This window comes from Heterodontus francisci, chromosome 15 (assembly GCF_036365525.1).
Source record: "Heterodontus francisci isolate sHetFra1 chromosome 15, sHetFra1.hap1, whole genome shotgun sequence".
Classification (NCBI taxonomy): domain Eukaryota; kingdom Metazoa; phylum Chordata; class Chondrichthyes; order Heterodontiformes; family Heterodontidae; genus Heterodontus; species Heterodontus francisci.
Window position 1 is genome coordinate 100,194,359 of NC_090385.1, and position 15,354 is coordinate 100,209,712.

The 15,354-nt window shown below is 45.2% G+C and overlaps 1 protein-coding gene across 1 annotated transcript in view; it reads right to left on the reverse strand.

Moving 5' to 3' along the window:
- Window positions 1-14,997, reverse strand: part of LOC137377452 (gamma-aminobutyric acid receptor subunit alpha-3-like) — a 653,874-nt gene extending 638,877 nt beyond the window's left edge. Inside the window, exon 1 of the mRNA XM_068047031.1 lies at window positions 14,912-14,997. Coding sequence (XP_067903132.1) covers window positions 14,912-14,997 — 86 coding nt within the window. The remainder of the gene's footprint in view (window positions 1-14,911) is intronic.
- Window positions 14,998-15,354: the final 357 nt, after the last annotated feature.

Genomic DNA, 15,354 nt, shown 5'->3' on the forward strand with positions numbered 1-15,354 from the left:
CAGGTAATAATACAAAGATTATTACCTTTGAGCTTCTGCTTTTTGATTTAGTCCGTAGCTGCTCATACTCCCTTTGTAGAAGCTTGTTCCTAGTCCTGTCTATGTCGTTGGTACCCACATGGACCATGACAACTGGATTGTCCCCCTCCCACTGCAAGTTCCTCTCTAGCCCTGAGCAGATGTCCCAAACCTAGGCACTGGGCAGACAACACATTCTTCTGGGGTCTCGCTCTGGGCCGCAGAGAACTGTGTCTATCCTCCTGACTATATTATCTCCTACAACCGCTACATTCCTATTTAGTCCCCCTGGTTCAATGGCTTCCTGTACCATGTGCCATGATCAGTTTGCTCAACCACCCTGCAGCCCTCACTCTCATCCATACAAGCCAAAAGTACCTCAAACTTGTTGGACAATTGCAAGGGCTGAGGCTCCTCCACTTCTACTTTCTTGATCCCTCTGTGTCTGGGGAGCAACTTATGTCTTCTACAGCTATTGAAACAGCTGAAGATAATCATGCAGGTGCAACAGGCAGTAAAAAAGGCAAATGGTATGTTGGCCTTCATAGTGAGAGGATTTGAGTACAGGAGCAGGGATGTCTTCCTGCAATTATACAGGGCCTTGGTGAGGCCACACCTGGAATTTTGTGTGCAATTTTGATCTCCTTATCTAAGGAAGGATGTTGTTGCTATAGAGGGAGTGCAGCGAAGGCTTACCAGACTGATTCCTGGGATGGCGGGACTGACGTATGAGAAGAGATTGAGTAGGTTGGGATTATATTCGCTGGAGTTCAGAAGAGTGAGGGGGGATCACATAGAGACCTATAAAATTCGAACAGGACTTGACAGGGTAGGTGCAGGAAGGATGTTCCCGATGCTGGGGGTGTCCAGAACCAGGGGTCATAGTCTAAGGATACGGGGTAATCCTTTCAGGACTGAGATGAGGAGAAATTTCTTCACCCAGAGAGTGGTGAGCCTGTGGAATCCGCTACCACAGAAAGCAGTTGAGGCCAAAACATTGTATGTTTTCGAGAAGGAGTTCGATATAGCTCTTGGGTCGAAAGAGATCAAAGGATATGGGGAGAAAGTGGGAACAGGTTACTTAGTTGGATGAACAGTCATGATCATAATGAATGGCGGAGCAGGCTCAAAGGGCCGAATGGCCTACTCCTGTTTCTATTTTCTATGTTTCTATGATCCAAAACTCCTCTAGCTGTAGACATTTAATGCAGATGTGTTTATCTTGGATCACACTGGTGTCCACGAAGTCCCACTTACTCCAGCTGCAACACATCACCTGTCCTGCCATCCTGACTGTGTTTTAAATAACAAATTAATTATTTTCTTATTTTTTTAAATTAATGCCTCTCCTCACCAGCACTTACTGTATTAATTTAAATGTTGCTAATAAAATAAACCTTAATGCTTAACAATGAAACAAAGCAGTAGACTCATCAGCTTCTTACTTCCCTTCTGCTTACATGTCTTAATTACTTGGAAGGTAGCTACTTAAATTTTTATTTTTACTTTATGTTTTTCTAATTTCCATTTATTAACACATGCACCCTAACAGCAGTGTACTACTGTAGCTATTTGCAGATACTCCCTAACAGCAGTTACTCACCAACCAATTACATTGCAGCGTTCCTGTGATGTCACTATCTCAAGGTTGCCCTCTGTGTCTGGGAAGCAACTTGCATCTTCTACAACTACTGAAGGCTCAAAAAGGAGCATCTCTTTCCCCCTCTGCACTGAATTCCCACCTGAACCAAATTCCCAGCTTCGTACTCTGATTGTGTCTCACTCAGACAATGTCCCCTCTTCATGCGTCCCTGACTCTGGGGAAGAGATTATGGTCTGAAATTGTTGAACTCAATGTTGAGTCCAGAAGGCTGTAAAGTGCTTAATCGAAAGATGAGATGCTTGAGATTAAGCTTGCGTTGAGCTTCATTGGAACACTGCAGTAAGCTGAGGACATTGATGTCGGCCTGACAGCAAGGTGGAGAATTAAAATGGCAGCAAACCGGATTGTCTGCGTCATACTTGCGGAGTGACCATTTCAGTGCAGTACAGAAGGAGTGTTGCAGTGTCAGCGGTGTTATCTTTCCCATCAATACCCATCTGCTATCTCAGATGGATGTAAAATATCCCCTGGCACTATCTTGAAGAAGAGCAGGAACATTATTCCTGGTGTCTAGGCCAATATTTATGTCACAATCAGCATCACCAAAACAGATTATCTGTTCATTATCACTCTGCAGTTTGTGGGAGTTTGCTGTGTATAAATTGGCTGCTGTGTTTCCTACATTACAATCGTGACTACAATTCAAAAGAAAACTTCATCGGCTGCAAAGCACTTTGGTACATCTGCTGTTTATGAAATGTGCTATATAAATACAAGTCTAAGGCCTGTAAATCACTCTGTTCCTCCAAGTTACATCCAAGTATCCTCTCAATTTCAATAGCAAACTCCCAAATTTAAATGGGTGTAATTTAGCCCAAAGAAATGCTGAACCCACACCACATAATTCTTTTCTTTAAACAGTTTGAAGTTTCAATTTGTTTAACCATCAGGCGCAGTGAGTCTAAGAACCTGCAAACGGAGATTTTAAATTTTCAATGTGACTCATACTTTGCCTTGAAAATCCATTAAAAGAAAACAGAAAATACAGAGCTGCTCTCAATAAGGAGATATGAAAAATAACAGCTCAAAAAATTGAAATTAGAAGACCAGGAAAATAACTTTGTTTCCAGAAAATCTGGTACTAATGTTGAGACAACCAAACAAATGTAATTGGAGGATACTTCCATGTGAGAGTTGGAGGGTAGTGAGGGTTGTTTTGTGGTAGGTGACCCATTTGGACGGAAGGTTTGTTGGATGGACATTAAAGATTGAGGAAACCAGGGCATATTGTAGTTATAAGCGCAACTTACATGGTCCTTTAAGCCACTAAAGTGGCTTGCGCCCAGATTACGGTATCTATGGGTGCAAACATGGAAAAACTCCAGGCATTGATGTGTTTTTTTTTATTCGTTCATGGGATGTAGGCTAGGACAGCATTTATTGCCCATCCCTAATTGCCCTTGAGAAGGTGGTGGTGAGCTGCCTTCTTGAACCACTGCAGTCCATGTGGTGTAGGTACACCTACAATGCTGTTAGGAAGGGAGTTCCAGGAGTTTGACCCAGAGACAGTGAAGGAACAGCGATATAGTTCCAAGTCAAGATGGTGTGTGACCTGGAGGGGAACTTGCAGGTGGTGGTGTTCCCATGCATCTGCTGCCCTTATCCTTCTAGCTGGCAGAGGTCATGGGTTTGGAAGGTATTGTCTAAGGAGCCTTGGTGCATCTTGTAGATGGTACACACTGCTGCCACTGTACATCAGTGGTGAAGAAGGTGAATGTTTAAAGTGGTGAATGGGGTGCCAATCAAGAGGGCTGCTTTGTCCAGCAAATGGAAAGTATTCCATCACACACGTGACTTGTGCCTTGTAGATAGAAACATAGAAAAATAGGAGCAGGAGTAGGCCATTCGGCCCTTCGAGCCTGCTCCGCCATTCATTATGATCATGGCTGATCATCCAGCTCAGTAACCTGTTCCCACTTTTGCCCCACATCCTTTCATCCCTTTCGACCCAAGAGCTATATCTAACTCCTTCTTGAAAACATACAATGTTTTGGCCTCAACTGCTTTCTGAGGTAGCAAATTCCACAGGCTCACCACTCTCTGGGTGAAGAAATTTCTCCTCATCTCAGTCCTGAAAGGATTACCCCGTATCTTAGAATATGACCCCTGGTTCTGGACTCTCCCACCATCAGGAACATCCTTCCTGCATCTACCCTGTCAAATCCTGTAAGAATTTTATAGGGTTCTATGAGATCCCCCCTCACTCTTCTGAACTCCAGCGAATATAATCCTAACCTACTCAATCTCTCCTCATACGTCAGTCCCGCCAGCCCAGGAATCAGTTTGGTAAACGTTCGCTGCACTCCCTCTATAGTAAGAACATCCTTCCTCTGATAAGGAGATCAAAACTGCACACAATATTCCAGGTGTGGCCTCACCAAGGCCCTGTACAATTGCAGCAAGATATCCCTGCTCCTGTAATCGAATCCTCTCGCTATGAAGGCCAACATACCATTTGCCTTTTTTACCATCTGTTGCACCTGCATGCTTACCTTCTGCGACTGGTGTACGAGAACACCCAGGTCTCGCTGCATATTCCCCTCTCTCAGTTTATAGCCATTCAAATAATAATCTGCCTTCCTGTTTTTGCTACCAAAGTGGATAACCTCACATTATCCACATTATACTGCATCTACCATGCATTTGCCCACTCACTCAACTTGTCCAAATTATCCTGAAGCCTCTCTACATCCTCCTTACAACTCAGCCTCCCACCCAGTTTTGTGTCATCTGCAAATTTGGAGATATTACATTTAGTTCCCTCATCTAAATCATTAATATATATTGTGAATAGCTGGGGTCCTAGCACCGATCCCTGCGGTACCCCACTAGTCACTACCTGCCATTCGAAAAAGACCCATTTATCCCTACTCTTTATTTTCTGTCTGCCAACCAATTTTCTATCCATCGCAATACACTACCCCCAATCCCATGCACTTTAATTTTACACGCTAACCTCTTGTGTGGGACTTTGTCGAAATCCTTCTGAAAGTCCAAATAAACCACATCCACTGGTTCCCCCTCATCAACTCTACAAGTTGCATCCCTGAAAAATTCTAGTAGATTTCCCTTTCGTAAATCCATGCTGACTCTGCCCGATTCTACCACTGTTCTCCAAGTGCTCTGCTATAAACTCTTTGATAATGGACTCTAGAATTTTCCCCACTACCGACGTCAGGCTGACTGGTCTATAATTCCCTGCTTTCTCTCTATCTCCCTTTTTAAATAGTGGGGTTACATTAGCTACCCTCCAATCTGTAGGAACTGTTCCATTGTCTATAGAATCTTGGAAGATGACCACCAATGCATCCACTATTTCTAGGGCCACTTCGTTAAGTACTCTGTGATGCATACCATCAGGCCCTGGGGATATATCGGCCTTCAATCCCATCAATTTCCCCAACACCATTTCCCTACGAATACTGATTTCCTTCAGTTCCTCCCTCTCACTAAACCCTGTGTTCCCCAACATTTCTGGTATAATATTTGTGCCGTCCTTTGTGAAGACAGAACCAAAGTATGCATTTAGATAGTCAGCCATTTCTTTGTTCCAAAAGAAGAAAGAACAGTACAGCACAGGAACAGGCCATCCGGCCCTCCAAACCTGCGCCGATCTTGATGCCTGTCTAAACTAAAACCTTCTGCACTTCCGGGGACCGTATCCCTCTATTCCCATCCTATTCATGTATTTGTCAAGATGCCTCTTAAACGTCGCTATCGTACCTGCTTCCTCCCCCGGCAGCAAGTTCCAGACACTCACCACCCTCTGTGTAAAAAAACTTGCCTCGCACATCCCCTCTAAACTCTGCCCCTCGCACCTTAAACCTATGTCCCCTAGTAACTGACTCTTCCACCCTGGGAAAAAGCTTCTGACTATCCACTCTGTCCATGCCACTCATAACTTTGTAAACCTCTATCATGTCGCCCCTCCACCTCTGTCGTTCCAGTGAAAACAATCCGAGTTTATCCAACCTCTCCTCATAGCTAATACCCTCCAGACCAGGCAACATCCTGGTAAACCTCTTCTGTACCCTCTCCAAAGCCTCCACATCCATCTGGTGGTGTGGCGACCAGAATTGCACACAATATTCCAAGTGTGGCCGAACTAAGTTTCTGTACAGCTGCAGCATGACTTGCCAATTTTTATGCTCTTTGCTCCGACCGATGAAGGCAAGCATGCCGTATGCCTTCTTGACTACCTTATCCACCTGCGTTGCCACTTTCAGTGATCTGTGGACTTGTACACCCAGATCTCTTTGCCTGTCAATACTCCCTATAATAAATTCCCTTGTTTCTGACTGTAAGGGACCTACATTTGTCTTCACCAATCTTTTTCTCTTCACATACCTATAGAAACCTTTGCAGTCAGTTTTTATGTTCCCTGAAAGCTTACTCTCGTACTCTATTTTCCCCTTCTTAATCAATCCCTTTGTCCTCCTTTGCTGAATTCTAAACTGCTCTCAACCCTCAGGTCTGTTGTTTTTTCTGGTAAATTTATATGCCTCTTCCTTGGATCTAATGCGATCTCTAATTTCCCATGTAAGCCATGGTTTGGCTACCTTTCCCATTTTACTTTTGTGCCCGACAGGAATAAACAATTGTTGCAGTTCATCCATGCGCTCTTTGAATGTTTGCCATTGCCTATCCACCATCATCCCTTTAAGTAATGTAATGTAATGGTGGACATGCATTGAGGAGTCAGGAGGTGAGCTACTCACTGCAAAATTCCCAGCCTCTGACCTGCTCTTGCAGTAACAGTATTTATGTGACTGCTCCAGTTCAGTTTCTGGTCAATGGTAACCCTCCCAGGATGTTGATCGTGGGGAATTCAGCGATGGTAATGCCATTGAAAATCAAGGGGAGATGGGTAGATTCTCTCTTGTTTGAGATAGTAATTGGCTGGTACTTGTGTGGTGTGAATGTTACTTGTCACTTATCAGCCCAAACCTTGATGTTGTCCAGGTCTTGCTGCATCTGGACACAGGCTGCTTCTGTATCTGAGGGGTCGCGAATGGTGCTGAACATAGTGCAATTATCAGCAAACATCCCCACTTCCAACCTTATGATGGCAGGCTAGTCATTGATGAAGCAGCTGAAGATGGTTGGGCCCAGGACACTACCCTGAGGAACTCCTGCAGTAATGTCCTGGAACTAACAACCAACAACCACAACCATCTTCCTTTGTGCTAGTTATGTCTCCAACCAGCAGAGAGTCTTCCCCCAATTCCCATTGACCTCAGTTTTGCTGGGGCTCCTTGATGCCATACTCGGCCAAATGCTGCCTTGATGTCAAGGGCAGTCACTCTCACCTCACCTCTGGAGTTCAGCTCTTTTGTCCAAGTGTGGACCAAGGCTGTAATGAGGTCAGGAGTTGAGTGGCCCTGGCAGAACCCAAATTGAGCGCCAGTGAGAAGGTTATTGCTAAGCAAGTGCTGCTTGTTAGCACTGTCGACGACCCCTTCCATCACTTTATTGATGATCGAGAGTAGACTGATGGGGCGGTAATTGGCTGGATCGGATTTGTCCTGCTTGTTGTGTACAGGACATACCTGGGCAATTTTCCACATTGCTGGGCAGATGCCAGTGCTGTAGCTGTACTGGAACAGCTTGGGTAGGGGCGCGGCAAGTTCTGGAGCACAGGTCTTCAGTACTATTTCCGGAATATTGTCAAGGCCCATAGCCTTTGTATTATCCAATGCCTCCAGCCATTTCTTGATATCACGTGGAGTGAATCGGATTGGCTGAAGACTGCCATCTGTGTTGCTGGAGACCTTAGGAGGAGGCTGAGATGGATCATCCGCTCAATACTTCTGGCTGAAGATGGATGCAAATGCTTCAGCCTAGCTTTCGCACTCAGGTGCTGGGCTCCCCATCGTTGAGGATGGGGATATCTGTGGAGCCTCCACCTCTGGTGGAGTGCCAGAGGGCATGCCAGGAGCAGTACCAGGAAAACCTAAAAATGAGGTGTCAGCCTGGTAAAGCTACAACACAGGGCTACTTGTATGCCAAACTTGTTTTTTTCCCTCTTGTTGGTTCCCTCACCAACTGCCGCAGACCCAGCCTAGCAGCTATGTCCTTTAAGACTCGACCAGTGGAGTGGTGCTACCGAGCCACTCTTGGTGATGGATATTGAAATCTCTCATCCAGAGTACATTCTGTGCAATTGCTACCCTCAGAGCCTCTTCCAAATTGTATTCAATATGGAGAAACCTTGATTCATCCGCCTAGGGTGGAGGGATGGGTAGGTGGTAATCAGCAGGAGGTTTCCTTGCCCATGTTTGACCAGATGCCATGAGACTTCGTGAGGTTCGGAGTCAATGTTGACAACTCCCAGGGCAATTCCTTCCTGACTGTATACCACTGTGCCGCCACCTCTGGTGGGTCTGTCCTGCCAGTGGGACAGGACATATCCAGGGATGGTGATGGTTCTGTCTGGGACATTGTATGTAAAGTATGATTCTATGAGTATGACCATTGCTATGAAGGTGTTCCATTTTTTAATATTTTTTTTGATTTAATGATTTAGAGATACAGCACTGAAACAGTCCCTTCAGCCCACCAAGTCTGTGCCGACCATCAACCACCCATTTATACTAATCCTACACTAATCCTATATTCCTACCACATCCTCACCTGTCCCTATATTCCCCTACCACCTACCTATACTAGGGGCAATTTATAATGGCCAATTTACCTATCAACCTGCAAGTCTTTTGGCTGTGGGAGGAAACCGGAGCACCCGGAGGAAACCCACGCAGACACAGGGAGAACTTGCAAACTCCACACAGGCAGTACCCAGAATTGAACCCGGGTCGCTGGAGCTGTGAGGCTGCGGTGCTAACCACTGCGCCACTGTGCCGCCCCAATATTGTTTGAGGACTTGTGTTTTAGAATTGTGGAAATGGATTCATTTGAGACTGAAGATGCTGAATTTTTAAAAAAAAAGATAATTGGAAGCACTTTGTTTAAAAACACTTACTAGAAGTCACATGTCTTCAGCTAAGTAAACGGCATGTGCCTTCTGACTTGGGAGTTTTTTTTTTACAAAGAAGTGGGATGCCAAGACTTATGATCATTTTGAATACTGTTTTGAGTCTTTTGGGGTCAACCAGCTAAAAGAGAAGACAAGTTCATCCTTTCTCCACCTCTCTGAGAAACCTTGTGAATCCAGTGTGTGATAATTGAAACCCCTGATGTCACATTTCTCCTGAAAATCATGCCAGACTAATTCTCAACGCCGCCTGAAAAGAACTGCTCCAGAAATATCCCAGTGACATCCGGCTATGCATATTTGGGATGCCAGAATAAAAGGACAATTGATATCATTCCTAATCTTCTCCTTTTCCTTCAAGAATTAACAGGTATTTGGCCAAAGTAATCTTTTTTGTCTTTTTTGTGAAAAGATCTCTGCAGAGACAGGTGGTAGCTGGGTAAGTGAGTTTACAACTTATATAAACTTACCTTTTTGTTTTGGCAATTTCTTTTTAGTGGCGACAGGGAGAGCGAGGTGGCAGCTGGGTAAGTAAGTCCTATATATTTGGGCAGCAGCTGAACCCGAGACACGACACCTGTAGTGTCTCCCACCTGCCCTCCTCCTCTAACCAAAAAAAAGGACTCGGTGGTGTGCAGATAAGGTAAGGCTTTTACTATTTTTTTTTTCGTGTGATTGGTAAAAACTTTTCGTTCCTTTTTCATTTATCTAAGTTAAGACTAAGTTAAGCTTAAGATTAAAAATGGCAGGAGATCTCAGACCCGTGTTATGCTCCTCTTGCTCAATGTGGGAGCTCAGGGACACGGCTGATGTCCCTGACTCCTTCACGTGCTGAAAGTGTGTCCAGCTGCACCTCTTGTTAGACCGCATGACGGCTCTGGAGCTGCGGATGGACTCACTTTGGAGCATCCGCGATGCAGAGGAGGTCGTGGATAGCACGTTTAGCGAATTGGTCACACCGCAGATTAGGATTGCTGAGGGAGAAAGGGAGTGGGTGACCAAAAGGCAGAGAAAGAGCAGGAAGGCAGCGCAGGTGTCCCCTGCGGTCATCTCCCTCCAAAACAGGTATACCGTTTTGGATACTGTTGAGGGAGATGGCTCACCAGGGGAAGGCAGCAGTAGCCAGGTTCATGGCACCGTGGCTGGCTCTGCTGTTCGGAAGGGCGGGAAAAAGAGTGGAAGGGCTATAGTCATCGGGGATTCGATTGTAAGGGGAGTAGATAGGCGGTTCTGTGGTTGAAAACGAGACTCCCAAATGGCATGTTGCCTCCCAGGTACACGGGTCAGGGATGTTTCAGATCGGCTGCAGAACATTCTGAAAGGGGAGGGTGAACAGCCAGTTGTCGTTGTGCACATAGGCACCAATGATATAGGTAAAAAATGGGATGAGGTCCTACAAGTAGAATTTAGGGAGTTAGGACCGAAGTTAAAAAGTAGAACCTCAGAGGTAGTAATCTCAGGATTGCTACCAGTGCCACGTGATAGTCAGAGTAGAAATGAAAGAATAGTCAGGATGAATGCGTGGCTTGAGAGATGGTGCAGGAGGGAGGGGTTCAGATTTTTGGGACATTGGGACCGGTTCTGAGGGAGGTGGGACTATTACAAATTGGACGGTCTACACCTGGGCCGGACTGGAACCAATGTCCTTGGGGGTGCTTTTGCTAATGCTGTTGGGGAGGGTTTAAACTAATGTGGCAGGGGGATGGGAACCAAATGAGGAGGTCAGTGGACAGTAAGGAGGTAGTAACTAAAGCCTGTAAGGAACTAGATAATGAAGTCAACGTGACTAAGGGAAAGAGTAGACAGGGAGCAGATGATGAACGCAAAGGGACTGGTGGTCTGAGGTGCATTTGTTTTAATGCAAGAAGTGTAGTAGGTAAGGCAGATGAGGCCTGGATTAGTACCTGGGAGTATGATGTTATTGCTATTACTGAGACTTGGTTGAGGGAAGGGCATGATTGGCAACTAAATATCCCAGGATATCGATGCTTCAGGCGGGATAGAGAGGGAGGTAAAAGGGGTGGAGGAGTTGCATTACTGGTCAAAGAGGATATCACAGCTGTGCTGAAAGAGGGCACTATGGAGGACTCGAGCAGTGAGGCAATATGGGCAGAACTCAGAAATAGGAAGGGTGCGGTAACAATGTTGGGGCTGTACTACAGGCCTCCCAACAGCGAGCGTGAGATAGAGGTACAAATATGTAAACAGATTATGGAAAGATGCAGGAGCAACAGGGTGGTGGTGAGAGGAGATTTTAATTTTCCTAACATTGACTGGGATTCACTTAGTGTTAGAGGTCTAGATGGAGCAGAATTTGTAAGGAGCATCCAGGAGGGTTTTCTAGAGCAGTATGTAAATAGTCCAACTCGGGAAGGGGCCATACTGGACCTGGTGTTGGGGAATGAGCCCGGCCAGGTGGTTGAAGTTTCAGTAGGGGACTACTTTGGGAATAGTGATCACAATTCCGTAAGTTTTAGAATACTCATGGACAAAGACGAGAGTGGTCCTAAAGGAAGAGTGCTAAATTGGGGGAAGGCCAACTATACCAAAATTCAGCAGGAGCTGGGGAATGTAGATTGGGAGCAGCTGTTTGAAGATAAATCCACATTTGATATGTGGGAGGCTTTTAAAGAGAGGTTGATTAGCGTGCAGGAGAGACATGTTCCTGTGAAAATGAGGGATAGAAATGGCAAGATTAGGGAACCATGGATGACAGGTGAAATTGTGAGACTAGCTAAGAGGAAAAAGGAAGCATACATAAGGTCTAGGAGGCTGAAGAAAGACGAAGCTTTGAAAGAATATTGGGAATGTAGGACCAATCTGAAACGAGGAATTAAGAGGGCTAAAAGGGGTCATGAAATATCTTTAGCAAACACGGTTAAGGAAAATCCCAAAGCCTTTTATTCATGTATAAGGAGCAAGAGGGTAACTAGAGAAAGGATTGGCCCACTCAAGGACAAAGGAGGAAAGTTATGCGTGGAGTCAGAGAAAATGGGTGAGATTCTAAACGAGTACTTTGCATCAGTATTCACCGAGGAGAGGAACATGACGGATGTTGAGGTTAGGGACAGATGTTTGATTATTCTAGGTCAAGTCGGCATAAGGAGGGAGGAAGTGTTGGGTTTTCTAAAAGGCATTAAGGCGGACAAGTCCCCAGGTCCAGATGGGATCTATCCCAGGTTACTGAGGGAAGCGAGAGAGGAAATAGCTAGGGCCGGAACAGATATCTTTGCAGCATCCTTAAACACGGATGAGGTCCCGGAGGACTGGAGAATTGCTCATGTTGTCCCCTTGTTTAAGAAGGGTAGCAGGGAAAATCCAGGTAATTATAGACCGGTGAGCCTGACGTCAGTGGTCGGGAAGCTGCTGGAGAAGATACTGAGGGATAGGATCTATTCCCATTTGGAAGAAAATGGGCTTATCAGTGATAGGCAACATGGTTTTGTGCAGGGAAGGTCATGTCTTACCAACTTAATAGAATTCTTTGAGGAAGTGACAAAGTTGATTGATGAGGGAAGGGCTGTAGATGTCATATACATGGACTTCAGTAAGGCGTTTGATAAGGTTCCCCATGGTAGGCTGATGGAGAAAGTGAAATCGCATGGGGTCCAGGGTGTACTAGCTAGATGGATAAAGAACTGGCTGGGCAACAGGAGACAGAGAGTAGCAGTGGAAGGGAGTTTCTCAAAATGGAGACGTAGGACCAGTTGTGTTCCACAGGGATCTGTGCTGGGACCACTGTTGTTTGTGATATACATAAATGATTTGGAGGAAAGTATAGGTGGTCTGAATAGCAAGTTTGCAGACGACACTGACTGGTGGAGTAGCAGATAGTGAAGGGGACTGTCAGAGAATACAGCAGAATATAAATAGATTGGAGAGTTGGGCAGAGAAATGGCAGATGGAGTTCAATCAGGGCAAATGCGAGGTGATGCATTTTGGAAGATCCAATTCAAGAGTGAACTATACAGTAAATGGAAAAGTCCTGGGGAAAATTGATGTTCAGAGAGATTTGGGTGTTCAAGTCCATTGTTCCCTGAAGGTGGCAACGCAGGTCAATAGAGTGGTCAAGAAGGCATACGGCATGCTTTCCTTCATCAGACGGGGTATTGAGTACAAGGGTTGGCAGGTCATGTTACAGTTGTATAAGACTTTGGTTCGGCCACATTTGGAGTACTGCGTGCAGTTCTGGTTGCCACATTACCAAAAGGATGTAGATGCTTTGGAGAGGGTGCAGAGGAGGTTCACCAGGATGTTGCCTGGTATGGAGGGCGCTAGCTATGAAGAGAGGTTGAGTAGATTAGAATTATTTTCATGAGAAAGACGGAGGTTGAGGGGGGATCTGATTGAGGTGTACAAAATCATGAGAGGTATAGACAGGGTGGATAGCAAGAAGCTTTTTCCCAGAGTGGGGGATTCAATTACTAGGGGTTACGAGTTCAAAGTGAGAGGGGAAAAGTTTAGGGGGGATATGCGTGGAAAGTTCTTTACGCAGAGGGTGGTGGGTGCTTGGAACGCGTTGCCAGCGGAGGTCATAGACGCGGGCACGATAGCATCTTTTAAGATGTATCTAGACAGTTACATGAATGGGCAGGAAGCAAAGAGATACAGACCCTTAGAAAATAGGCGACATGTTTAGATAGAGGATCTGGATTGGCGCAGCCTTGGAGGGCCGAAGGGCCTGTTCCTGTGCTGTAATTTTCTTTGTTCTTTGTTTTTTTTTGAGACAATTTCTTTATTTTTACTTTAACTAGTGCGTGTATGTGTGTGTGTCTGTGTGTGTTTTGGGTGAAGGGGGAGCTTTCATATTTCAATCTGTGTCTTAATGCTTTGCATCTTTACTGAATACATCTTGTTTTATCACACATTGATAATTTTGTTGTTTATTAAAGAAACTTGGTCGGTGGATTTTATTCTGAAAATTAAACAAAGTATATAATTGGCTGTTTCGGTAACTGGGTAAACACTTAAATATATGTTGTGATCTGTGGAGAGGTGGAACTAGAGAAAGACAGTGCACTCCTACTGTTTCAGTTGTAACCGGCTATTGCTTGACTAGTCTTTGGGACAGATCGCCCAATTTTGGCACAAGCTCCACAGCTGTAGAACTTTGCAGGGTCGACAGGGCTGGGTTTGCCATTGTCATTTCCAGTGCCTAGGTCAATGCTGGATGGTCCGTTGGGTTTCATTCCTTTTCTTAGGCTTTGTTGCCATTTGATATAACTGAGTAGCTTGCTAGCCCCTTTCAGAGGGTATATAACGACATTGCCGTGGGTCTGGAGTCACTTGTAGGCCAGACAAGATAAGGACAGCAGATTTCCTTCCCGAAAGGACATTAATGAACCAGATGGGTTTTTACAACAATTGACAATGGTTTCATGATCACCATTAGACTAGATTTTAATTCCAGATTTATAATTGAATTCAAATTTCACCATCTACCATGGTGCAATTCGAACCCATGTCCCCAGAGCATTAGCCTGGGCCTCTGGATTACTAGTCCAGTGACAATACCACTTTGCCACCGCCTCCCCCAGAGGACCCTATTATTGAGTTTTGTTGTAAGTGATGTGAGATCTTCTATTTCAGTTATAACTTTGAATCTTCTATTTTTTTTCTTCCTCTTGTTTCATTTATCCTTGAGTTTGGGGCAGTCCTGATGCCTGTAGGTAACCTACACACCACGCTGACAGGTCAAACATGACATGGGTGGCACAGTGGCGCAGTGGTTAGCACCGCAGCCTCACAGCTCCAGCGACCCGGGTTCAATTCTGGGTACTGCCTGTGTGGAGTTTGCAAGTTCTCCCTGTGACCGCGTGGGTTTTCGCCGGGTGCTCTGGTTTCCTCCCACAGCCAAAGAGTTGCAGGTTGATAGGTAAATTGGCCATTGTAAATTGCCCCTAGTATAGGTAGGGGAATATAGAGAAGGTGGGGATGTGGTAGGAATTTGGGATTAGTGTAGGATTAGTATAAATGAGTGGTTGATGGTCGGCACAGACTCGGTGGGCCGAAGGGCCTGTTTCCAGTTCTGTATCTCTAAATAAAATGTAAATTCAGTTCAAGGGCAATTAGGGATGGGCAATAAATACTAGTTGAGCCAGCAATGCCCACATCTCAAGAACGAATAAAAACAATGACTCCATCTGCTGTCTTACTTATGCATTGGATGAGAATTGTATCAATGAGCTAGCCATAAGTAGCTGTTGCAATAATGTGAAATGTATGATGCAGCCACTTACCCGTGCACAGTGAGGCTAGTCTTGGAAAGAAGGACTATCAGGAGGGTGCTATAGAGTATGAAGAATTCCAGAACTTGTTCAGCCATGTCCTGAATATGTTGCTAGTATCAACACGCTCACATGGGAGAGTGATCTGCAGAGAAACCAAAAGCACAGTTACATTCAGTAGAGGGTAGAGCTGAAGACAAGTATAGGACAAAGTGAAATAAAAACAAGAAATGCTGGAACCACTCAGCAGGTCTGGCAGCATCTGTGGAGAGAGAAGCAGAGTTAATGTTTCGGGTCTGCTTCTCTCTCCACAGATGCTGCCAGACCTGCTGAGTGGTTCCAGCATTTCTTGTTTTTATTTCAGATTTCCAGCATCCGCAGTATTTTGCTTTTATAGGACAAAGTGAGCCTTTTCTCTTTCATTTACTGATCCTCTTTCTAAAGGTTCTGCCCTG